We start from the raw sequence: 24589 nt of genomic DNA on the forward strand, positions 1-24589 counted from the left end.
ATGTTAATAGGTTTTCTTCATTTACTCTCTTTTGCTGATTTATGTGATTATTTTATGTAGCTTAAACAAACTTACTTAAGCCTCAGTAACAGTCAAAGTTGGTGGTAGAGACTGAACCAACTTCTTAGCCTTAGTAGCATCGTCAACGATCAAAGTGTACAAGTACCTGGCACCTCTAACCTTGAATTTGGTCTGCTTAAACTTCTTACCTCTGGCATTCAACTTGAAGTTGGTCTTAACGGTAGCGGTCTTAACGTCAGCTCTTCTAGCCAACTCAACGAACTGCTTGATATCAGTGATTTCTTTCTATTTTGGGTGTTAGTAAGGAAAAAAAATGAGCATGAATGACGGTCCACTCTTGGACCATCTATGTCGTACGTACAGCCATCTTTATGTATATGTGTTGTTAAACAAGGACTGATTACAAGATGACAAAGAGTCTTTGAAATCGTCTCGAGTGAAAAATTTTGCGCTCTGGTAAAAATTTTTGGGCGAATTGAGAAAAGGTCGTGCAGAGTCTGAAAGAGTTGTGGTGTAAGGATTAATGACGAGAGATGTCAACTTGAGTAAGACTCTGTTCTTTATGGGTAGCATGTTTAAGAAGCGTGTTGTGAAGTCCAGAGGTGACAAGAGAAAGCGTGATGCGGGAAAGACTTTTGAGGATTCGGAGGATTCGGAGGATCCGGAGGCTGCGATTGGGGATGCCACGGATGCCACTAGGGAGGCCATTATAGACGCAACTGGGGATGCAACTGGGGATACTGGGGATGCAACTGGGAATGCAACTGGGAATGCCACTAAGGACGCCACTAGGGATACTAGGGATACTAGGGATACTAGGGACGCTGGGGACGCCGAAATCTCCAAGGTGAAAGATTCAGGATTGTCACGTGATCGGTTATGTAATCGGATCACTAAGAATCTCTTTAAAGCAGATACACTACATGAAGAAGAGGTGAAAACGAATACAAACGCATTAGAAAAGCAGGACAAGTATGCAAATGCTCAATTACGTGACAAAAAAGGAAATAAGCTCTATACTGGGTTGTTGACTAAGAAGAAAGTGGAACGATGGAAACCCGCACCTATACATATTAAGACCAATACGGTAGTTGACTATCAACGAGACGTTTGCAAGGATTTTTTGAAAAATGGATATTGTGGCTACGGCGATAGCTGCAAGTTCTTGCACTATAGGGAAGATTTCAAGCCGATCAAGAGCAAAGAGCCCAAGGAATGGGAGGCCGTTGCAAAGAAGTACAGGAAGTTTTAGGAATATATATATTAAATGCATAAATGTGCATCAATTGTTTTCTGCACGTTCTTGGAAGCATTTCTGAATAAATGCAAAGGATTTCGTAGCACATGAATGAATTGTTTCTGAGCATTGGGAGGTTTTGGTCCGTAACCCGTTTCTTTCCCCTAGAATTCTTGCACCCAGTACTCTCAGCAACCTATTGCTGGAATTCATGTACTGTTTAAGTTCATCGTAGCTAAGAGTTTGTAGATACCACGGTTCTAGGACGTTTACCCAACAGCATAAATCCGCATCAAACAGATAAATGTAGTCATTGCTCAAAAGGATGAGAGGTAAACCATTCTTGAACAAGTGTAACTCCAATATTTTGGCATTATTTTCGAATTTATGTTTGTGATGTTCGAACTGAGCAAATTGGTTCACTATAGGGGCCAATGAGACCCCTTCCAGGATGATTTTACCGCTTTCAAGATCCCAGGAATAGACTAGTCCATTGTTGGTTACAGTCAGAAGGAAATTCTCACGAGAAATAAGGTGTGTAAGACTGGAACCGAGTTCTATCGATGGTCTAAGCTGTCTTCCCGTCTTGGAAAGGATGATAATAGATCCCTTATCAGTAGATAGAGCCCAGTAGTCGACAGAACCAAACTTCGACTCGGTGACATTCGTCACTTTGTCATTTTTGAAGTACTGGAATGCCGTTTTCTGACCATTAGTAACAAATAATTTCGATATGGAGTCGAATTCATCAAATGTCGATCCATTATTACCATCCCTTTCATCAGATTCGTTTCTTATCTCCATGACAGAGCCAAATGGATCACCGTTGGAGTCTGGTTTCTGTTGTAGTATGATACTGGGTTGATTCTTCATGTCTGTAAATACAGTAAACGGTGTAGTAATACAGCTAGTCATGTAAGAAGGATATTCCACTGATCTCTTACGACGAGAGTATTGAGATCGAGAAGATGATCGTTTTTTAGGACCTGCTTGGGCCCCAGTGATGTGATCGATATCTGTTTCGGAACTATCTTCTAAGCCTTTAGACTTCTCGTAGATCAGGTTGTCTCTAATACAGGATACCATCGTCTGTAGACCCAATCTAGGCATTCGGAGGGAAGGATGAGAGAGGAACTTGGGAGTTGACTTCGGATGTTTCTTCTGTGAAGCCACTGTAGGCTTGGTTACAGCTGAGGTGGTCGAAATGAGCATTGGTGTGAGTCTTCTCTTACCTGATTTGGTGATCTGAACCTTCTGGGATGACGCAGTAAGAATGGGTTTCTTTTTGGATACAGTTACCGGTAGTCGTCTATTGGGATGCTTCTTAGACCGTGGAACAAGCGTGTTCACCATAATATTGGCAGTGGATGGGATGGACGGAAAGCCAGAAGACACAAAGCCTTCATGGGTCTGATCTCCCATCAACTTGTCCATCCGCTTGTGAGCTGGATGGGATTCAGAGAACTTGGTGGCAGCCTCTTCAAGCTGCAACTGTTCAACACTTTCAGGAAAATACATGCTTTCTCTATCTGCACCATATCTGTGCAACTGAGCGGAGTTCTGATCCAAGGGAATGGGTCTTCCCAACTCTCCCTGATCAAAAAATACAGCAGTGACTGAGCCGTCAAGCGAACTGAGGAACACCAGTTGTCCTGAAGGATCCCAGGCCACATCTGTTATAGTCTTCATGCACAAATCATGTGCAACAACAAGTGGGACGGCAGAAGCTGTATCCCAGAGTACCAAAGAACGATCCTGACCACCTGTGACTAGCACAGTGGTAAGTTCCGGTTCCTTCTGGCCTGATCCATCAATCTGGTAGAGTCTTGGAGAGAATGAGCAGACCTCGCAGGGTAGTTCGTGACCCAAAAGCGATATATCACTCTTCCACGAGCCTCTTTTAACTATGGCAACAGAACACATTCCACCGTTAACGGCATTAGGTGCAGCAATGTACTGTCCGTCAGGCGACCACGAACACCTACGATAATAGGTGGTCAAAGGAGTGTTTTTGAACGGATTCGTCACGACACTTTCGACTGAAAAGCTAAAATCCGTGGGAGACGATCGTCTATAGCGGAATATACGTAGAGTTCGATCGTCAGAACAGGTAGCAAAGTACTTGTTGGCCGGATCAAACACTACACCTTTGACATGACTCTGATGGATGTCAAAACGCTTGATTTTCTCGAAGGTGGTTCCAGACCAGACAATAATCGACCTATCCAATCCCACGGTGACCAAGATAGACGAATCCGGAGCCCAGGCCATGTCCTGGATGTCGTTATCATGAGCTACAAGTCTCTTACGAACGGTCCAGTGCTCCAATTCGGTATTTTCAGAGCCTAATCCATTTCCAAGACCTTGCTGTTGATTCTGCAAGAGTAGCCGAGACGTATCTTCATCATGTTCCCAAATTAAAAGTATTCTGTCGTCCGAACCAGACGCTAGAAAACGGCCATTTGGAGAAAATCGAAGACACGTGACTGCTCCCGTATGACGCGACATCGACGACAACTCTCTGCATTCTTCTGGGTCCGTCTTAACGGCCGAGGAATCGTCATTTCCACTGTTTTGCAGTAACTTGGCGTACTTTCGCAGCGTTTCAATAGACCAAATTCGAATCTTTCCATCTAAACCTCCAGAAGCTAATCGTTTTCCATCCATAGATACACTTACACAATAAACCTCGAAGCTATGGTTGCCTTCTCTATGAACCAGCCAAGGGAATTTAAGAATGTGCATGCTGGTTAAGGGTATAGCTTTTAGGTGGATATGGGGTTGTTTAAGAGTGGTACAGGATAAGCTTGGATGAAGACTAAGTAAGAGTTGAGTATAGAAAATTATAAAGGTAGCGCGGCCCGGGAGGTTCACGAGATCCACCGGGAGGCCTGGGGGAGGCCCGGGGGGTTCAGGAGGTCCAGGAGGTCCACCGGGAGGCCTGCGGGAGGCCTGCGGGAGGCCCGGGGTCCAAGGTCCAGAGTCCAGAGTCCAGGAGGCCCACTACTCAATCTCAAATACCTCCTTAATGGCCTTTCCAAACCTCTCAAGACCCAAATCCAACTTCTCCAAATCAACAGCAGCATAAGTTCCTCTAAAGAAGAAAGTGTCATCCTTAATCTCAAAGTTTGGAGATCTAAACCAAGAACCGGGAATCATCAAAGATCCTTCCTTCAAAGCTCGATTAAAGACAGCATCTTCCACCTTTACAGGGTCACTGTCGTACTCTGTGGCAAACCTTGGATGCTTTGAAGCATCAATGCTCACCGTGAAGAACATTCCGGCAACAGGAGGAGTGTACGACACAATCTTTGGCATATACTTGTCCAAACAGTGTACAGTAAAGTTCCTCTTGATTGCATACTCCTTTCTTAGACCAATTAACCAATCAATAAATCCTTCCTGACCCCATCTACCTAGTAGACCTGCCACTATGGATTGGGTAAAACCGGATGATGTTTGTATCGTAACCTCGTGTAATCTCACGTATCTCTCCAAGATATCCTTCTGGGCCACGATCCATCCCAAACGAGTACCTGGAGCAAACACTTTCGAGCATGAATCCAATCTAATTACTCTACCTTCAAGATCCATCGATAAAAATGATTTAACCAATGAATTGAGGAACTCCTCGTGTGTTGGAGTCTTCATCTTGGTAGCATCGGCTTTAGCATCATACTCTCCCATCTGCAAGAAGTAATACGGTTCATCTTCCACGATGATGAAATCATATTTACATGCAATTTTGTAAATCTGCTTCCTCCTCTCGTCAGATAATGACGAACCAGTAGGGTTCTGTCCGGTACAAATGGTGTAAAGAAGCTTTGGCTTAGGCTTGGAAGAGTCCCAATTGGCCATCAACTTCTCCAATTCTTCCGGAACAATTCCATAAGAATCCATGTGAACAGGTGCAAAGCTCACGCTCAAAGCATTTGCAGTCTCCACTGCCGATGGGAACGTATATTCCTCGAAGAGAACAGTATCTCCGGCATTACAGAAGGTTCTCAAAGTAGAGTCCCAAGCTTCCGTATTACCAATACTAGTAATTGCATCCCATTCCTCGTAAGGGGGATGATGGATGATCTCTGTATGCTTCTTAACAAAGTCTAGAAGTTCTGGTTGACCCGAAGTATAGCCATATTGAAGAGATCTAGCTAGTGGAATATCATAGGACTCCACCTTCTGCTTCTTTAACTCGGTAATAGTCGCTTTACCGGTATCTGAAGGCTTCTCGGCAATACCTGCAGATCCCGTGAATGGAGCAGAGGGAGAGTATGCCACTATCTTTTCCCAGGGGAAGTAATCAGACATTGGTAAACCTCCTCCTAGGAAGACAAGACCTTCTTGTCCATAGTATTTGAAAGCGACTTTCAAAGGTGAAGGACGTCTACTTTTGGCCTCTTCAGAGAGAAAATGATGTAAATCGGTGATCATGTTTGGTAAATTAGTAAGAAAAAAGGCAAAATACAAACGGAATAGGAGGAATAACTGGTGGTAAGACGTCAGAGAAGCCTCTATAATATCCCAAATACATGTTATCTCGTCACCGATTCGCGGGAAGTCGAGGCTGTCGACGGCACGGCGCGGGAAAGAAGAGAGAGGAGAGAAAAAATTTGCGATGAGTCAGCCGCCAGAACTGGCTCCACTGGGCTCCACTGGGCTCCACCGGCTCCACCGGCTCCACTGGGCTCCTCCGGCTCCACTGCCCCCACGGCCCCCTTCCTATTTGGGTAAATCCGTATTCTCAATGTTAGTATTTGTCAACCATCTTCCTAAGTTTCTCGTACTTACAAAAAAGCCAGGGTGTTCTCAATCTTTTCAACGACCAACGGCCCCCCTACCCTTATCGTCCCCTAACTAATACCCCGCCCCATTTAGTACATTGTCGCTTCTGTCGTTCTATTGGTCGTTTCTCATACTCATGAGACATTGCAAATCTGCTGTCTACAAGTACAATTACATCATTCTGTGACGCATCCTTGGCACCATGATACTTTTCGTATCACATGATAAGCTTTCGACACACCTACTCGCTAGATGTTGATCCGATCCGTCGCTAAGAGTACATAACTCAGAGAATTAAAGTCTCTAATCTATGTACTGGGATGGTCCTACTAACTTAAGTGTTCCGGAAAAATCATGGTGAGAGAATTAATCACGACCCGTTTTGAAAGGTCTAATCACCATTTTCTGACCACTTATAAGTCGCCATTCCATAGTGGATAGTTGTAAGTTACGCATAATATATCTTCATGGTTTCCTCGTACGCATTTTTTCTCTAACACAATGACCAGGGAAAAAATCGAGTTCGGCTTACTTTTCACAAGAAAAGAAGTAACCAGATTTCTCATAGAAACGAAGAAAAGAAAGTCGCGTCGTGATGCAAACTCAAACCCAAACGCGAAATGCGAAACGCGAAACGACGCGACAGGAAACGCGAAAAATAATGCTCAATTTAAAATCCCTTGTTGCAATCAATTTACCCAATTAAGAACAACACTGGTACCGAGCCGGAACAGATGACGAAGCCAAAAATGAGAACTTCAATGCACAGACAATCAAAATAGCAGTCAGGCAATGTCTCCTTTTGAAAAGCTCAAACGGGTCCAGCCTATCGACAAGAACACCGACATCACGTTCTAAGTAGAACAGCGAGAATAAAAAAGGTCCCGAAGGATCCCGAAAAGGTAGATTGATGTGCAATAATTCACTAAAAAAATGTACGAGAAATGGTGTGTGGTAACCTAAACAACAAAGCCTTGGTATATTTCAACGTGTAGGCAGTGCGATATGATGCAGAGGTGCAGAGATGTCAGGGAAAAGTGCTTATTGAAGAGACCCCATGAAGAGATTTATCGATAGCAGATCAGAACAGAATGGACAGGCTTATTATGGTTGAATCAGGATTTGTGATGGTATAGAGAAGTCTCTCTATATCGCTGAGTAGAATTGTTACTGGATCAAATAAGCATGAATGGTCTCCAAGAGTGCTGAGGAGGAGCCGATAGACAAAGTTCAGAGTGCGAGTGGTGTAGAGTTGAGGACAGATAGAGTAAAGTTAGTAGGCGATTTGAATTTGGAAGAGGCAGTCGTCGAGAGGATGGATAAACTTCCCTGGAGGCAAGCTGGAACCTGTATGTCAGCGTAGTAATGAGCCGACTTTGCAGGAGGCAGTGCCATGAAGAGAGATGAGATACGCGTTAGGCTGAGGTGATGATGGGGTGGAAATTTGCGCGGTGTGGTGGAAATTTGTGTGGCCTGGTGGGCGGTGGGCGGTGGGCGGTGGGCGGTGGGCCTGGGGATGGGGATGGGCCCGGTGGACTGTAATCTCATAGACCCAACATCGCGTAAACTTGTTCATTCATTCTTCTTTCTATAATGATGAACAGCAGTCAAGAGCCCCAGAAAACTCCACAGAGAGCCACCCACGAGCCTCGTGACACTCCTCAAGATACTCTTCAGCGCTCTTCCCACCACCCGAATCAAATGGCTCTAGTCGACTCAATTCGTGATGGTGCAAGGGTTATTAATGATAAGCTTATAGCCAAAGGATATCTATCATCTCGTCCTGACAAACACAAGGGAATTTTATTGATATCTCTTGATAAAAGTCAGCTAATCAAGCCTTATGAGGATGTTATAGTGAAGGAGGAAGCGTTGGAAAATGACCGCAAAATCATAAATACAGTCTACTCGTTGTTGGATACCGTTGAAATGTCTACCAGGTGCCTGGAATCGAAAAATAAAGCTGTAGATGAGACAAAGGGAGAAGTGTCCAAACTAAATAGTGAGATATACAAGTTACAGAGACAGCTTGGAGTGAAAGATAAGGAGATTCAAAGCTTCAAACAGAACAATCTTCGACAATCGATCGATATGAAGACGATGAAAGTCAAAGTGAGTAATCTTAACAAGAAGAATAAGGAATGGGAGCATAATTTCCAGCTGTACAGTGCAGAGGTTGATCGAGAGCTGCGTAGAAACGAGATAGAGATGGATGATCTGTCCAATAAGCTACAGAGACGGAAACGGGGTCGATCCGAGTCGCAATTGGGTCGATTGGACGATTCAAAGGTTTCCAAGAGACGGCGTATGGAGCTACGGGGTGACCCACGGGGAGACGCACGAAGTGACCCACCTAATCCATCTAGTCCACGTATCGAATCGAGTTTGGAGTCACTAATTGATGAAAATAACCGACTTAGAGCCGAAAAAGAAGCTGTCCTATGTTTCTCTGACAATATCTACACGTTTCTCAAGAAGTACAACGATCTATCCTTCGATTTGAGGATGAATATGAAGAGAACTCAGGTTCCTCAGGTTCCTCCAGTTCCTCTGTCGTTTATTCCTTCAAAAGAAGATGTGATGCATTTCGATGCTACCAAAAGTGACCTAAGTGCATTGGACAGCCGGTTCGTGGACTTGATGGGTCAGATAGAGACCGAAAGGAGTGAGGATACCTTCAGGTTTAAGAGATAGATACTTGTTTATCTGGTGCACGGATGTTATGGTGTGGCGGTGCATATTCGCGAAGTGATTAATCCATCTCTCCTCTGTATTCGTAGGCCAACACTTGTTTCTTTAGTCAAGTGATGGACAGATACGGTGAAAGAATGGTGGAAGTGGTACCAACAGCTCCGGTGGTGGCGTCTCCGGTAGAGCTTTCCCCGGTTGCAGTGGCGCCCTCAAACTGGCTTGCCAGCCTCCCTACAGAGCTCCTCATCATTATATTCTCGCACCTCGACCCAACGTCGCTTCGACGAATCGCTCTCGTTTGCAAATCCTGGTACCGTCTGACATGTGATAATATTGTATGGCGACAGATCTTTCGCGTGAGATTCCCACTGGTTGGAGAGACGTTCACGTCTGTTATTCGTACAGCGTTCTGGCGTCAGGAGCTGATATGCCGTGAAACACTCATCAAGACCTGGTACAGGGGTAGGGCCACCAGGAGAACATACACTTTGGCCCAGGCACTCGGCCAGGTGTCTGATTGCTATGCAGATTTCCTTAGAGACCGGTTTGTGGCGTTTGATGCCAATTCCGGCCGTTTGGCAGAGTGTCGTATGGCCTCTGGTCATGGTGTGTCGGCTGAATCATGTTCCATACCCGGTGGAACTACTGCCTATTCGACGGGTCGTCATTTCTTTCTTTTTGGCCGTTGGGATGGAGCGATTTTTGGGTCTCTTGTTGATCATAAGAACATTCTTTTGAATGGTCTACATCAATTTCAGCCAGATAAGCATTCGTCCATGGTAACTGCGGCTCATGTTTGTCCCGGAGAATTAGGTAAGCCTGGTTACGTGGGTGCATTTACTGGAGATCAACAGGGAAATGTGTTTGGATGGGACTTACGTGAGGGAAAGTGTCTAGTAAAAGTGGCTGTTAACAGTTCTGCGATTGTTAAAATCTCATCTGATGGACGTTCCAATCTTGTTGTACTTTCAGCAAACGGAGATCTCAATCACGTAACTGGTTCTTTCCAAAGGCGTTCTCAAACGACCAAAATATGTACTTTTTTGACCACACCTTCTGTCAACCAGGCCAATTCTGTCTCTATAAACATGTTGGTGGACTATGGTGGTGGCAACGTGGTTCTTTTCGATGATCTCAAACTGGAAATCTATTCCTTTGTCGGTTCGAGACATGTCTTGCAATTGCAGCCGGGAGAACAGATCTTCAGGGCCTCTTTAGAGGAAAACCAGCATAGATATCAGAAAAAAGATGACAAGTTGGTTGGTGGAGATCCCCTTTTCATGGCTGTTCTTCTTCGTTCAGGTACCGTTCTAGTAGTCAACGTGAGAGAAACTGAATATCACGTTATTCCTGCGACAAGATTTGTTCCCCAGATGGTTGGTCAACTTCCTCCCGATGATACGCTTCCTCCTGTCTGTGCGGTAACTTTAAATGCCCTAGTGATTCTTGTAGGATCACGTGATGGCCGTGTGGAGATGTATGACATAGTAACGGGCGATTTCTGTCGTAAAGTGAGTGAGAGAGTAGGAAAGAGGATTCTAGCCAATTCTATTGGTCGAGCGGAGTCAATACCGGTTTCTCGGATACTGATTGATGAGAAATTGGCCGCTGGAGTGGTTGTTTTAGGGCCTATTGTACAGTTTTTCAAGTTTGGAGACTTCTATAAGGAGTTGGAGAACGGTAGAGGAGGCAGAAAGTCGTATAGTAAGGAGAAGAAGCGTTCTGTAGATGAAGTTCAGACAAGAATTGATGACTACGAATACCAAAGAGATCAGAGGGACAGAGAGTATGATATGTTTATTAAATATAATGGAGAGGGAGCTGGTGACGATCCCGAAGAGGAGCAGCTTGAGCTGGCCCTGGCATTGAGTGCATCTATACAGGATCGATGAGTATACTAAACCCTCGAATACCTCGCATTAATGGGAGGTTCATACAACTTATAATAATCGACGTAGGCGTCTCCCAAATTCGCTTCTCCTGCTTTGGGTATTCTGAATAACGTTTCCAGACCATAAGGTTCACTATCACTTCTTACGAACAAGAAATTCAACCAGTTGGTTTTGAATCCGTAGTTAAATCTGTTTTCATCGGAGACTCTTCTATGACGTATAAAATCGTTACTGATGAGAGTAAATTGATTCAATCCAAGGACACGTGAAATTTTAGAATTGATGAAAAACGATGGTAAGCAGAGAAGCTTACGCAGTAGACGAGGCGAGCAGCTGGTTGGTTCACTTTGTTGTGTCTGCGGTGTCTGCGGTGTTTGTGGTGTCTGTGATGTCTGTGGTTCCTGCGGTTCCTGCGGTGCATCTTCAGCTCTCGGTTCATCTGTCGGAATAGACGAAAAGCTGGACGCTCTCATATGAGAAGAGTTATGCTTATTGGTGAATTCGTAGGTGGTATAACCTCTTGAGATTTGAAAGACCTGAACTAAAATCAGCATGAGAAGCCAAATCTGTTGACAAGAAGCCCAAATCATAAGAAAGAATATAAAAGGAGAACCGTGGAAGCCTGAACAGAGATCTTCACTGAGAATGGAGCACGAGTGTTCAACTTGATCAGGAAGATCCAATTCGTCGAAATACTTGGCAGTCAAGGTCAAATAGAAAAAGATAGTGGCTGAAAGAGTCACTGAGAAGGCCAAAAACACCTTGTGGTTTCTAACTCCGATGTCGTTGTAGACCCAGGGACAGTAGTGGTCAAATCTGGCGACGTAAAGGTCTTTAGAATGGCTATATTTGGATCTGAGAGGTATTCTGATCATTGTATAGACGCAGAAGTTACGAGCATCGAATTTCCGTGAAGAAATAAGAGCTTGTATTGTGCTTTGGATGTTTTTCGAGTTTGTTTCTTTGGGGATGTATCCTGGATCTAGTCGCATAGCCTTTATAAAGGATATTACGACTATTGTGGCTCCAACGAGAAAGAGGAAGTTGGTAAAGGATCTGTCGAAGAAGGTATACGGTATGAGAACGAAGAGCCAAGTGATGATACACCAAACACTGGTAGCAGAGAATACTCCTGCGAAGAATGGGGTCCTTAGAAGAGGATCTGACTTTCGATTGTAGACAGGAAGGATGATTCTCGTAAGAAGAGCCATCTGTAGAGCCTGTATACCAGCTGTTAAGATTAGACCAAGAAGTAGATTGACTCTAGAAAGTACCCAGAGACTCAAAGGAAGAGTGATGTATGGAGATGTGAACGTTATGATCTTTGCAGACGACTTGGAAAGCCAACGAGACTGAGATTTGGACAAGTCTTTGTTATATCCGCACTCATAAAGTGCAGAGGTAAGCTGAGAAGAGCAGTTCATGTCGTGAGCGATGTCCCAGCAAGTTTTCCCATCATTTGTAGTACGATGAAGGTCACTTCCTGCATTTATCAGTTTGATCATGATGTATTTTAACTGTCTAACAAGACACCAATGAAAAGGAGTAAAACCTAATTCGTCGACAGAGTTGATGCTCGGCTTGAGAGTTAACAAGTATTCTACAGAGAGTGTATCTCCTTGGTAAGCGGCCCAATGAAGTGCAGTACGGCCGTTAGGATCGGCTGTATCGATGTCAAGATCGGTGAACCGAGTGATGTAGATGACCATCATGATATTTGATGAATGCACAGAAAGATGCACGCAGTTGAACCCCTGAGCATCCTTAAGAGAGTAATTGGCTTGACATTGGCTGATTAGGTAATCGGCTATATAAACGAGACCATAACGACATGCCCAATGCAAAGGAGTTGCGTTTAGATTGCCTCCGACATAGTCGATATCGGCTCCTTTAGAAACGAGGTACTTCATTGCCGAGAGCTTGTTATTGATGGCACACCAATGAAGAGCAGACACGTTGTCTTCAAGGTGGTCATTTGCAGAGACTTGATGAGATTCTAAGAGCGAAGAGAGAGTTTCAATGTCTCCTTGTTGAGCAGCTTTCATGAGCTGTTGGATGGGGGTGGTAGGGAGGGGATTACCTGGCTCGCCCGGCTCGCTCATTGGGGCCGTCTCACTCATTGAGGCCGTCTCACTCATTGAACCACCCATCTCCCCTCTTAATGCCCTTATCGAAGAATCGTCAATTGACTCAGCCGAATCATTTTGTGCTCTAACCTCAGCTTTGCTGGCCTCAGCTCGCATATCGTCCAGTTCACACGTCTCCATAAAGAACAGAGTACTAATCAGAGAGACATATTGCTTTGAGGCTGTGTGTTTTGAGGCTGTGTTTTTCATCTACATTTAAGATACGCATAAATTACGGCGATGCACTAGAAATTAAACCTATAGTTCAATACTTAACTTACTTAAGCCTTCAAGATTCTCATAGTGTTAGAGTGACCAATACCTCTTGTATGACCTTGAATAACAGCAATACCATCACCCTTCTTGACGATGTTAAGCTCGATAGCGTTCTTAAGAGCAAATTGAATTCTGTTCTCAACGTCCTGAGGCCAGTTCTCGTCTCTAGCACCAGTGTAGACAAATGGATACACACCTCTGTACAAGTGGCAGTATCTGGCAGTGTTAGGGTTTCTGGTAACAGTTAAGATAGGGCAGCTTGGTCTATACTTAGAGCATAGTCTGGCTGTAGTACCGGATGTGGAAAGAACCACAATGGCCTTAACGGATTGTTCGACAACAGCAGAAACGGCGGAAACAGCAATAGTTTCAGTAGTTCCCAAAGGTTTTGGAGTCATGTCTCTAACCTCAGTGTAATGTTCAACGTATGGGAATGCGTGTTCACCAAGTAGAGCAGTCTCAGCCATCATAGTGACAGCCTCGATTGGGTAGGCACCTTTAGCAGTTTCTCCGGACAACATGACACAGTCAGCACCATCCAAAATAGCGTTACCAACATCAGAAACCTCTGCTCTGGTTGGTCTTGGATTGTGGATCATAGAGTCCAACATCTGTGTAGCACAAATAGCTGGCTTTCCGACTAAGTTACACTTTGCGATCAATTGCTTTTGAACGGCAAACACTTCAGGTGCTGGAATCTCAATACCCAAATCACCACGAGCAACCATAACACCATCAGTCTCTTTCAAGATCTCGTCAAAGTTGTTAACACCCTGTTGAGATTCGATCTTACAGATAATCTGGATGTCCTTTCCATCCTCACCGAGAACCTTTCTGATATGTCTAACATCTTCAGCAGTTCTGATGAAAGAGGCAAACACCATGTTAACATGGTTCTTGACACCGAATCTTAAGTCCTTCTCGTCCTTGGCAGAAAGAGCAGGTAGATCCACATCAGTGTTTGGTAAGTTGACACCCTTAGTAGAAGCAATAACACCGTCACTAAGAGACTTGACCTTCAAAGTGGTGCTGTTAACAATCTCCTCAACCTCGAAAGACTGAATACCATCATCAACATAGATGATCTTACCCTTCTCGATGACGTTGGCAATGTTCTTGTAGTCCAAGTACATAACCTTGTCATCACACTTCTTAGCATAGGCATCATCAGTAGTAAAGATCATCTCATGACCAGCCTTAATGGCCCAGTCTTTACCGTCAACCGTCAAACCAGTTCTGATTTCAGGTCCCTTGGTATCCAAAGCAATAGCCAATGGTCTACCAGGATATATTTGCTCGGACTTTCTTGCATTATCAACGACAGATTGATGATAGTCATAAGTACCGTGGGAGAAATTCATTCTGGCAATGTTCATACCAGCCTTTCTTAGCTTGGTGAGCATTTCCACGGAGTTGGTGTTAGGACCAATGGTGCAGATGATCGAAGAACGTCTGAGGTTCTTCTTACCACGAGGTTCTTGGATATCCAAGTTGACCAACCAATTTAATTTAGATGATGAAGACATTATTATTTGAGTAATGATGAGGAAGAGAAAGTGATGGCTGCGAAAGATCTACGGAGCGGAGTTGTACCTTATAAGGACGTGGTGAGATGCACGTTACGGTTGTGTAGTGCGGCTGATACAGCCAGCTGGCCACATCTCGGAGGTCTCGGGGCCAGGCCAGGCACGGGCACGCGGTATCGCGGGTACCGCGGTACCGGGGACGCATACCGGGGACGCACTACCGGAGTCAACGTAGAGTACCAGAGAACCACCACAGGAGTCACCACCACCCACGCAGAGTACCACAGGCCGTCACTTCCACCCGGAGTACCCATCCCGGCATAACCGACATCGTTTCTTTTCCAGCCCCCATGGATCCTTGGTCTCCGAGACAAAAAGAAATGCCATATGGTGTACGGATGCATCTGGTATGGCACTCTGGGTACATCCTGGTATGCCTATCTACCGACGGCCTCTCTTCTTCTTCTTACCTGTCTTCTTGAGTGCCTTTCCTCCCTCGTAATGAGTATGTTGTAGTTGTTCCAGTGCTGACGAGTTCACCCATAGTAAAGCGTTATCTCTATCTCGGTTACCACTTAATTCGCCTAGTTTCTCTCGAGCTTCCAATTTCTCTTCCAGCTCTTTTTCATGACGTCGTAGTTCCTGTCTCTTGGCAATTCTTTCTGCAGGCCTACTGCCACGTTTGGCTCGTTTGATATCTCTCTCCTCCAGTTCTTGAAATTTTCTTTTTCGTTCAGCTTCACCTTTATTCTCTGTAATCTCTCTCTCTAACTCTAGCTGCTTGTCGCTCTTCATACCAATCCCTAAAAATGCTGCTCGAGACTTTAAACTGTTTTTAATTAACTCTTGCAGATCCACAATCTCCTTTCGAAGTCCTTTTTCTCGAATTCCACTCACATTCAACCACATAATAAGCTTTTGTAAGTCTTCGACTGTATCCAAAAATCTCCAGTTTGAACTTCCTACTAATACATCTTTTCCTTCTTCTATTACTTTTCGTTCCAGCGCAGAGAGGTGTCCCGTATCCCCTGTAACAGCTCCATCGGCTCCACCGGCTCCACCGGCTCCCCTGGCTTTCTCCTCAAATACCTTCATTTCCTCGTCACTAAAATGTAAATGATACTTCCTATCCGAATCTGTAGGACCCTGAACCCATAATCTTCCCATAAGATATGTTTCAGATATATACTGATCTTCGTCGTCGTCGTCCCCCTCCTCGTCGTTCGCCTCCTCCTCGTTGTCCTCACCCTCACCCTCACCCTCCCCCTCCTCATCAACAGATGATCCTAAATTAGGTAACCCGTTACGCTCAAACCACCAATACCTATTAAAATACCGATCTCTTCCAATGTACCTCATTCTTTGAATGTTCAACTCATTCAATTGTCTCTCAATCTCCTTCCTCTTGACTTTAGACTTCTTAATCACTTTCATCTTCTCACTTCTCTCCTTAATTAACTTCAGAAACTCCGGATGCGATAGACATACTGCCTTCTCTAATTCTGTAGGTTCTGGAGGAATGTAGTTAAGTGATGGACGTCCTCCTCTACGTCGAGGTTTCTGCTCCGTTTCCGGCTTTCCCACTTCCTCTGGTTTCTCTTGTTGCAGCTTCTTCTCGATTTCCGTAGTGTCAATCTCTTCCAGGGCCTCGGTAACGAGTTTCTGAACATCATGAGCCTCCTCAAGTTTTGTCTTGAGCTGTCTAATCAACTCAAATCTTTCACGACGAAGATTTGATGAGTCTTCGGCAACTTTATCAATGTAATCTCTTATAATACTACTGTTGAGAAGCAAACTCACTAGTATATCGAGTGCTTTTACACGTAACTCACTCGACAACGACTCGTAGAAGTTGTTCTCCACTGTCACATGAGTCGGCTTGTAATCACCAGGAGCAAGAATACAGTCAATCTCGTTGATTGTGTCCATATAGTCCGGGATGTAATCTACAAGTGAGAAGATGCCAAGTAAAATGATAAGCCAGCCACCATTTTTGAACTGCCGTTTTCTGAGTCGTTCTTTCCAGGAGATTCGACGATACTGAATAATGGCATAGGCGTTGTGGGTTATTTCGTCAGAGTGGTCTTCTTCCTCGACAGTGTCGCTCTTTTCTGGCTTTGTCTTAACCTTCTCCTCCTTCTCCTCGTCTTCTTCAATCAATTCTTCAGGTATTGTAAGAGCCAGATGACCGGTTTCATCAGTAAGTGCCGTCATTAAGGAACAGAATATCTCCAATAATAGCTGGCAAGGTTCCTCCTGATCTCTCCATTTCAATGCCGTACAAAAATCATCAAATGTAAAGTTATCAATGATAAGAGCCTTGTTGTACATGTTCATAAAGATCCAAATACCTAGTAGGATGGATGGGTCACCAAATTCAGCCTCTAAATACTTCCAATGGGATGTCTGAGAAGGTGTGTAGCCTGTAAAGGCTAGATCCAAATCCTCGATGGGACTTGGAGGCTTGGTAGGTTTGTTAGCATGACGCTGATGCTGTTGATGAATGGTGGGTAGTTTGTTTAGAAAGTTCTGACTCTCTACAGGAAGCTTCTGTTGAATGGCGCTCTGGGGATAGTTTCTATTGGCTATAATGAGCCTTTTAACGTCTGCAATATCGGCACCAGGCATCTGGGCTAACAAACGAGCCTGCTCAATCTTACGGGGAGTAATATTGATGCTTTTGAAGAAACGAATACACTTTTCATAGTGCCAAACCTTGATTTTATGCAAATGAACGGACGAGAAGTCATCGTCGAACTCGTAGTGGACTCTGCTAGAATAGGTACGTGGCGTGATGTAGAAGTTCACCTTCCCAGGCACAAAAGTATCCATTCGGGTAACCCCGGCAAACTCAAACATGCTCTCCACTTTATGGAGAAGATCAGGGTCGATCTCTTCGTCTGTTAGATCATCAAAGTAAGCGGTAGCCTTTTGAAGAACCTCGTACCATTTATCTTTCCATTCCTGTAGATTGCGACCATTTTCTTGCTCGGAACCTGTAGGTGGAGTCTCTTTGACATCGTCAAACAGGTTAAATGCAAGAGTGGAAGTGGCTGGAGGTTCCTGAACGACACTTGAGTCATCAACATACAACCTGCCATGCCTGGATTTGTTGGTGTCGTCGTTTTCTGCAGCTAGTTCTGCCTCGAAATGACGCAACTCGGCAGGATACTCCAAAGGAATTCTGTACTTCTGTGCAATAGTCTCCTTCAACACCCACGGAGCACCAGAACGATTGGCTCTGGTAAGGCTCATCTTGAGAAATGACTTGACAAACCATTTGGTAAAAGTATTACGCTCTCTGGACATCCGAGAAGAGTCGTTAACAGTGATCTCTTCGTTGGTCTCGAGAAGAACCCGATACGAACAATAGCCGTCTCTTACTGTGCCATCGGGTAGTTGAATTGGATTGAAACGAGCCTTCTCTCTAACGATTCCTCTGAATTTCTCATGGGGACCTTTGACAATGACCTGGTCCCCGGGAAAAAAGTCCTCCTTGAACCGGGTGTAGACATCATCAACCATAACATCAATTCTAGGAACCGTAGAGAACGACACGTAACGTAAGATGGGCTCTTTGATAGGATCGGGGAATTTGGTCTCCATCAATCGCAGCTCGTTCCTTTCGACTTTTAACGCTTCAAAATAGGTAAAGTTGGAGTTGCCAGAAGTTTCACAGACGAATTTCTTGATCTTATAGTAGCTCATACGTCTTAGGTAATCCTCATACTCAATAAACCACTCTCCAGTCTCAGGAATAAGCCAGACCGGTTGATCAGGGTCAAATTCATTTGGAATGGATGGTGGAGGGACGAATTCCACTTGTTTACGTTTAAATAGAACCATAATTAGGAGGAAAAGGTGATAGAAGATGAGGAGAAAAATAATGTGAGGCCTCTCTTAAGGTGAGATTTAAGTGAGATTATTAGAGGCCGAGATCTCAGGGTCACGAAGTGGCTCGGAGGAGAGGCCACGAGGAGAGGCCACGAGAGATTAGCAGAGTAGAGGTCTCTCTAAAGAGTGAGATTTAGAGGCCTCAGGGAGAGGCCCGAGAGATCTGCTGAGTAGAGGCCTCAGAGAGAGGTCCGAGATCTCAGGGTCACGAAGTGGCCCGGAGGAGAGGCCACGAGGAGAGGTCTCGCTAAAGAGTGAGTTATTAGAGGCCTCAGAGAGAGGCCCGAGAGATTAGCAGAGTAGAGGTCTCGCTAAAGAGTGAGTTATTAGAGGCCTCAGGGAGAGGCCTCAGGGAGAGGCCCGAGAGATCTGCAGAGTAGACGAGCTCATAGTGATTAAAAGCCCCCTTAAAGAGTGAGTTACTATATACAGCAAATGGCCTCAGGCCTTAAATAAGCTTCAGTAAGCAGGTGAACTAAGCAGGTGGAGAGGTGGACAGCAAGTGGCCTCAGCAGCCAAGCGCTCAGCCTACGGCCAAGCGCCCAGCCAACCGCCCAGCCGGCCGCCCGACCTACTTATACAAAAAACCAAACCATCCATCCTTCTTCTTACTCCTAACTTCACTAGGTTCATAAGCTCTAACATCATCTTTAATCTTTTCAATGGCTCCATTAACATCATAATTTCTTCCCAATACATCAATAAACTGTCCTTCTGGATCCATCAAGTAATAAAAGATCGAGTGATCTACCAAGTAGTCTTGACCAGGTTTGACGTCTCTTGGTGTAGAAAAATACACCCTGTAGGCTTTACAGCACTTCTTAATGTTGTCATATGTACCAGTAAGTCCAAGGATTTCAGGATGAAAGTCTGCCAAATAATCTTTCATCACCTCTGGAGAATCTCTAACAGGATCACACGTGATAAATAGAGATTGGAACTCGATATGATGCTTCTTCTTCAAACCATCGATTATTTCACCCATATCATCCAATTCATCCGGACAAATGTCAGGACAATGAGTGAATCCAAAGTAGATAAGAGAGAATTTACCCTTCAAATTGTCACTCGTATATCTATTTCCATTCATGTCAACCAAATCAAATGGTCCTCCAATCAAAGGCTTTCCAACACCTCTGTTCATCTCGGCCTCTTTTCTTAGTTCGATCTTTTTCTTTTGCTCTTTAAATAGCCATGTCATTCCAACTCCAACGGTTACAAACAAAACCAACGATTTCCATGTCAAAAACTCAACAGGACTCCTTTTTATGGTCATTTTGGTATAGTCTTCTTCACCTCCTATTGGCATTCTCGACAATGGTTGATGATGATGCTTACTAGGAGTTGTTATTGAACGGGCCTGTGGGAACATACGAGCCATACGGGGTATCTGGGTGAATCCCCAGGCTGTCTTGGTCATTCCTTTTCTCATAAACATTTTGTATAAAGAAGGAAGTGTTCACTATGATGAAGAGATGTCACGAGCGACAATTTTATTTATGCTCGGGTTTGGTGGTGGGGGACCAATGAGCTGGATAGCCAGCGGTAACAATGAAGAGTATTAGATTCATGCATGTTAAGCTAGCGGTAGCGGTAACTGGAGGTAGCCTCCAGCCAGCGGTAACTATGAAGACTATTTATTGCAGATAATTCAGATTCATTACACATTGAGTTAGTTCATCCGTAGCGTCAGAGCCACACCACTTCAGCTAGTCAGCACTTCAGCTAGTCACAGCCACGGCCACTTCAGCTAGTCAGCTCTTCAGCTAGTCACAGCCACGGCCACTTCAGCTAGTCAGCACTTCAGCTAGTCATGGCCACTTCAGCTAACTCGCTCCGCTCGTTAGCTGGTTAGCTGGCTAGCTAGCTAGCTAGCTAGCTCTTTCCCGCTGCTGCCTTGAAGTAAATCACATCCCCATCCTCAACAACATAATCCTTACCCTTCTGTAACAACTTTCCACCTGCTCTAACATTACTTTCACTACCCAGTTCAACTAGATCATCATACTTCATCACATTGGCCAAAATAAATGTCCTCATCAAATCAGTATGAATAACACCAGCTGCTTGAGGGGCCTTAATCCCCTCTCTCACTGTCCATTCTCTCACTTCATCAGTCTCTCCCGCAGTAAAGAAAGAGATCAAATGAAGGTTCTTTCTCATTGCTGTAATGATCTTTGGAAGTGCAGACTTAGCTCCAACCTTCTTCTCTTCAACTTCTCTATCTTCATCTGTCTCCAAGTGTGACAACCTTTCCTCAAGACAGATCGACAAAGGAATGATGGCATCTCCAGTAGAGTACTCATCCACCCATGCTTTGATTTTTGATAGCCACTTGTTCTTCTTACGAATATAGTCTCTTTCACTCAAATTGACCAAATAAATGCACGGCTTGGCAGTCAAAAGAAGCATCGAATTGATTACCTCAACTTCACGTGCATTCCATTCACGATTGGCCACTCTCTGTCCATCTTCCAATAGCTTAATCACTCTTTTGACAATCTCAACCTCTTCTTTGGCCTTCTTCACCTCTAAAGATTGTCCTCCTCGCTCGGCAACCTTAAGAACTGACTCCAAGTGCTTGTTGGAAAACTCAATGTCCTTCAATCTCAATTCGCTACTGATGATATCCAAATCCCTAACTGGATTGACATCTCCTTCGATATGAGTGATCTCAGCATCATCAAAGCATCGAACCACCTGATAAATGGCATCGACTGCTCGGATATTTGCTAAAAATGCATTACCTAATCCTTCTCCTTTACTGGCTCCCTTTGTTAAACCAGCAATATCATACACTGTGATAAATGCAGGGACCTTCTTTGGTGGCTTGTACATCTCATACAACTTGTCCAATCTCGTAGATGGAACAATCACTCTTGCCTCTTCTGGATCAATCGTCGCAAATGGATAATTGGCTGGATTACCCAATGGAGATCTGGTCACAGCCTGGAAAAACGTCGACTTACCAACATTGGCAAGACCGACGATTCCCGACTTCAAGTTGTTACCCGGTCTTCCTAGAAGAAGTTTGGCTTCTTCTTCCCCGTGTTTTCCTTTCTTTGGTGGCATTTTTGGTGAATTATTGTGTGTTAACGGAGGAAGAATCAAGTGAACACTAATTGTCTACTCTTGTAATCCCTCCAAATCGACGATCCTCAAAAAAAAATTTTTTTTTAGCCCTTCTGTCATTTCTAAATCGTGTCAATTACGTGGAGCTTCCCTTCTGTCATTTTGATGTCGTGTCATCTATCCTGTACTTCTCTCCATCCCAAAGTTGGGCTACTAACTTCTTTCCTCCAAAATATCGTCCATTCATTCTCTTGACACATCCTTTAGCACCTTCTTTCTCTTTAAATCGAACTCTTATAATTCCTTCTTTCTCTGATTCGTAGATGATTACATCATCGACTTGTCCTATTTCTTGGCATCCTTCTAAGATATCTTGCCGAATGTCTTCTAATGCTAGTGGGTCTTCCCTAAGTTCTTCAAGTGTAAAGCAATTCTTTATTATCACATTGGTCTGCTTCTCCAACATTTTAGGTCCTGTCGGCCCTCTGGCCTCTCCTCCCAGTCTCCAATCCTTCTATTCATCTCCTTGAGCTTTCTCTTAATTTCCATCCGTACACCACTCCTTACACCTCTCACCTCTTCCTTTTCCTCTTCCTCTTCCTCTTCGGCTTCCTCTTTAAACACTGCTTGACTCACCTTCATCGGCTCCTTATCATCTGGTCTCAACTTACTACCATCCAGTATCTCGATAGCTAATCCGCAACTCTCCTCTTTAAAGTATTCAACAAGACAATCCCCTTTAAATTGACCCTCTTTATTCTCATACATTTTAATTTTCACTTCACCACTCCTTAAATCTTGTGCTATTATTCCACATCGACTAAATTTCTCCTTGACTTCTTCTATCGTGGTATTTTGGCTTAATCCACTTATATAAACACTTCTATTCTTCCTTGGTTTCTTCTGTACATTCTTTTCTCTCTTCATTTCTGCAACCTTCTCTCTTTTTTGTCTTTTAATTAATCGGCTTACTTCATTTTGTTCACTTTTGTTTATCTCTTCTTCCGGTATCCATCTCTCCAAGATCTCTTGATATTTGTATCTTTGTTTCTCTTCTGGATCTTCAATAAACCATTCTTTATTCTTCTTATCAAACTCTACAAGTACCGTCTGCTCTTTATTGAGCTCATTAGGCTTTTTTCCTTGAATCTCACTAATCAATGTCATTGATTTTAAGAAGAAATAGTAATACCGAGAAGGTAAAATTTGTTCGCTAAGAAATAAACTGGCACCACCTAAAGAGGTACGCGACATACAAATACAAAGCTAGAACTTAGATAATTATTACTGGTTGATTTGATTTAACTCTGGATAGATGTGAAAGACCGCCACATAAGATAAACAGGTATCCTATATCTTACCGATTCATTTTCAATACATAGATAGCCGCCTAAAACTTTTGAAATGGGCGTGTGGCGTAGTTGGTAGCGCGTCTGCCTTGCAAGCAGAAGGTCACTGGTTCGATTCCTGTCTCGTCCAAATATCGATATATTTTTTGCTCATATAGAATTGATCTGTACTTGTTCTTGGCTTTGCTTGCTCTCGGCTTTGCATGTATCTATCGAAATGGGAAACAGTGGATCGAAATCTGTACGACAATTAGGGCGAGAAGTTGGCAGAGAAGTCTCTTCTGGGTTGAAGAAGAACATAAAAGAAGACTATCTTAAGAAGGACGATTCTAAGAAGAAGGACTATAAGCTGGATCATCCTAAGATCTTCACCAAAAGACCTGAAGAAGATCCAGAAATGGATGATGTGAAAAGATCCAAGTTTTTCCAGGAAGCCATTAAAATGGGTATAGTTAAGGTCGAAGATAAGAAGGTAAAGAGACAGTATGATGGAAATAATGTATCGTTAGAGTTGATAAAGAATCGAAAAGAGATGGAGAAAGAGTACGAAGATTTAATGGTGTCTGAAGAAAAGATTAAGTATGATATACCTAAGAGATTTCTCAGTAAGGAGCAGATAGGAAGGATTAATAAACGAAGGAAGAAAGTGAGCAATACGTTCGGATTGATTGATGGTGGAGACTTGACTAAGTTGATTAAGACGTTAAAAGTTGAAGGACAAGAGGCCTTTGAAGAATTGGGGCAAGAAAAGGAGTCTTCGAAGGAGAGTTTGCAGTTACTTAAGTTATTTATAGAGCGGGGATTGATAGATCTTCCATCGAACAAGGTGACGTTGATGAGAAAGGTGGATGTGGATGGGAAGATCAGTAGGGAGAAGTTTGTAGTTGTAAAGGATGACTGGGTTAAAGAGGCGAGGGGGATAAGGGACCTGGAGGAGCCAAAGGAGCCAAAGGAGCCAGAGGAGCCAAAGGAGCCAGAGGACCAGGGGGAGCCAAAGAAGCCAGAGGATCCAACTGACTTCAAGGACTTGAAGTATCCAAAGGAGTCAGAGGAAATCCTCGATCAGTTCAAGAAGCTGGAAGATCTGATTAAAGATGAGAAGCCCAAACCAAAGGACAAGCAAAACACACATGAGATGAAGAGATATCTTTAGAGTTAGGAAATTGGATCCTTGCCTGATTGGATGGACTTGGCATATTCATTCTGATCTAACAGCTATCCTTGATCACCGGCTCTAACCAACTTTCCTGGCTTCTTGGCATCCATATATAATGACGCAACAAGCTGTGTCACCATACTACTTACAGGCTCAAACGTTCGATATGCACGAGTCCACCTAAAGCCTTAATTACTGTACATAGATAGCTCAATACCCGAGAAATACCCTGGTACACTTCATTAGGTTTACTTATCTATTTTGACGTAGTTTAGCCAGCAAATTAGTAGGATAAAGTTGATTGAAGAGGAAGAGAGATAATTGAAGGAGGTTGCTAGACATTAAACCTTTAGACAAATCCTGGAACAGAGCCACACTGAGTGGCCGTAGGGATACTAATGTTCGAGATAGTCAGGATTAGACAAGAGAGTAGTAAGTAGATTCGATTACGATGAAGGAGACTAAAAAATGGAAGATACAAAGTACTCTGAGTCGAAATGACAGTTAATTTAAAAATGGTAGTAAATCCAGAACAAACCCGAAGAAGAGAGATGATCTCGAATT

General features: G+C 43.9%; 12 protein-coding genes and 1 non-coding gene across 13 annotated transcripts; 4 read left to right on the forward strand and 9 right to left on the reverse strand.

The window, feature by feature from the left end:
- Window positions 1-75: 75 nt before the first annotated feature.
- On the reverse strand, window positions 76-388 carry RPL38 (60S ribosomal protein L38; the record flags this gene model as incomplete). Its single annotated transcript, XM_038922389.1, has 2 exons — window positions 76-306; window positions 383-388. The coding sequence occupies 2 exons, from the start codon at window positions 386-388 to the stop codon at window positions 76-78; spliced, it is 237 nt and encodes a 78-aa protein (XP_038778317.1).
- A 915-nt stretch (window positions 389-1303) lies between these two features.
- FOA43_002086 (uncharacterized protein) lies at window positions 1304-3925 on the reverse strand (the record flags this gene model as incomplete). Its single annotated transcript, XM_038922390.1, has 1 exon — window positions 1304-3925. The coding sequence occupies one exon, from the start codon at window positions 3923-3925 to the stop codon at window positions 1304-1306; it is 2622 nt and encodes an 873-aa protein (XP_038778318.1).
- Window positions 3926-4261: 336 nt separating this feature from the next.
- Window positions 4262-5692, reverse strand: FOA43_002087 (uncharacterized protein; the record flags this gene model as incomplete). Its single annotated transcript, XM_038922391.1, has 1 exon — window positions 4262-5692. The coding sequence occupies one exon, from the start codon at window positions 5690-5692 to the stop codon at window positions 4262-4264; it is 1431 nt and encodes a 476-aa protein (XP_038778319.1).
- Window positions 5693-7639: 1947 nt separating this feature from the next.
- FOA43_002088 (uncharacterized protein) lies at window positions 7640-8737 on the forward strand (the record flags this gene model as incomplete). Its single annotated transcript, XM_038922392.1, has 1 exon — window positions 7640-8737. One exon carries the CDS (start codon window positions 7640-7642, stop codon window positions 8735-8737), a length of 1098 nt encoding a protein of 365 aa, XP_038778320.1.
- A 113-nt stretch (window positions 8738-8850) lies between these two features.
- On the forward strand, window positions 8851-10626 carry FOA43_002089 (uncharacterized protein; the record flags this gene model as incomplete). The annotated part of the gene is made up of 1 exon (XM_038922393.1): window positions 8851-10626. The coding sequence occupies one exon, from the start codon at window positions 8851-8853 to the stop codon at window positions 10624-10626; it is 1776 nt and encodes a 591-aa protein (XP_038778321.1).
- Window positions 10627-10631: 5 nt separating this feature from the next.
- FOA43_002090 (uncharacterized protein) lies at window positions 10632-12893 on the reverse strand (the record flags this gene model as incomplete). The annotated part of the gene is made up of 1 exon (XM_038922394.1): window positions 10632-12893. One exon carries the CDS (start codon window positions 12891-12893, stop codon window positions 10632-10634), a length of 2262 nt encoding a protein of 753 aa, XP_038778322.1.
- A 140-nt stretch (window positions 12894-13033) lies between these two features.
- On the reverse strand, window positions 13034-14554 carry PYK1 (Pyruvate kinase; the record flags this gene model as incomplete). The annotated part of the gene is made up of 1 exon (XM_038922395.1): window positions 13034-14554. The coding sequence occupies one exon, from the start codon at window positions 14552-14554 to the stop codon at window positions 13034-13036; it is 1521 nt and encodes a 506-aa protein (XP_038778323.1).
- Window positions 14555-14995: 441 nt separating this feature from the next.
- Window positions 14996-18400, reverse strand: FOA43_002092 (uncharacterized protein; the record flags this gene model as incomplete). The annotated part of the gene is made up of 1 exon (XM_038922396.1): window positions 14996-18400. The coding sequence occupies one exon, from the start codon at window positions 18398-18400 to the stop codon at window positions 14996-14998; it is 3405 nt and encodes a 1134-aa protein (XP_038778324.1).
- A 619-nt stretch (window positions 18401-19019) lies between these two features.
- On the reverse strand, window positions 19020-19829 carry FOA43_002093 (uncharacterized protein; the record flags this gene model as incomplete). Its single annotated transcript, XM_038922397.1, has 2 exons — window positions 19020-19747; window positions 19823-19829. The coding sequence occupies 2 exons, from the start codon at window positions 19827-19829 to the stop codon at window positions 19020-19022; spliced, it is 735 nt and encodes a 244-aa protein (XP_038778325.1).
- Window positions 19830-20323: 494 nt separating this feature from the next.
- On the reverse strand, window positions 20324-21520 carry OLA1 (Obg-like ATPase; the record flags this gene model as incomplete). Its single annotated transcript, XM_038922398.1, has 1 exon — window positions 20324-21520. The coding sequence occupies one exon, from the start codon at window positions 21518-21520 to the stop codon at window positions 20324-20326; it is 1197 nt and encodes a 398-aa protein (XP_038778326.1).
- Window positions 21521-21677: 157 nt separating this feature from the next.
- Window positions 21678-22687, reverse strand: FOA43_002095 (uncharacterized protein; the record flags this gene model as incomplete). The annotated part of the gene is made up of 2 exons (XM_038922399.1): window positions 21678-21907; window positions 22090-22687. 2 exons carry the CDS (start codon window positions 22685-22687, stop codon window positions 21678-21680), a joined length of 828 nt encoding a protein of 275 aa, XP_038778327.1.
- Window positions 22688-22926: 239 nt separating this feature from the next.
- Window positions 22927-22999, forward strand: FOA43_002096. Its single transcript has one exon. It is a non-coding gene; the product is annotated as a tRNA-Ala (tRNA).
- Window positions 23000-23086: 87 nt separating this feature from the next.
- On the forward strand, window positions 23087-24022 carry FOA43_002097 (uncharacterized protein; the record flags this gene model as incomplete). Its single annotated transcript, XM_038922400.1, has 1 exon — window positions 23087-24022. The coding sequence occupies one exon, from the start codon at window positions 23087-23089 to the stop codon at window positions 24020-24022; it is 936 nt and encodes a 311-aa protein (XP_038778328.1).
- Between the last annotated feature and the right edge of the window lie 567 nt (window positions 24023-24589).

This window comes from Brettanomyces nanus, chromosome 2 (genome assembly GCF_011074865.1).
Source record: "Brettanomyces nanus chromosome 2, complete sequence".
NCBI classification, from domain to species: Eukaryota; Fungi; Ascomycota; class Pichiomycetes; order Pichiales; family Pichiaceae; genus Brettanomyces; species Brettanomyces nanus.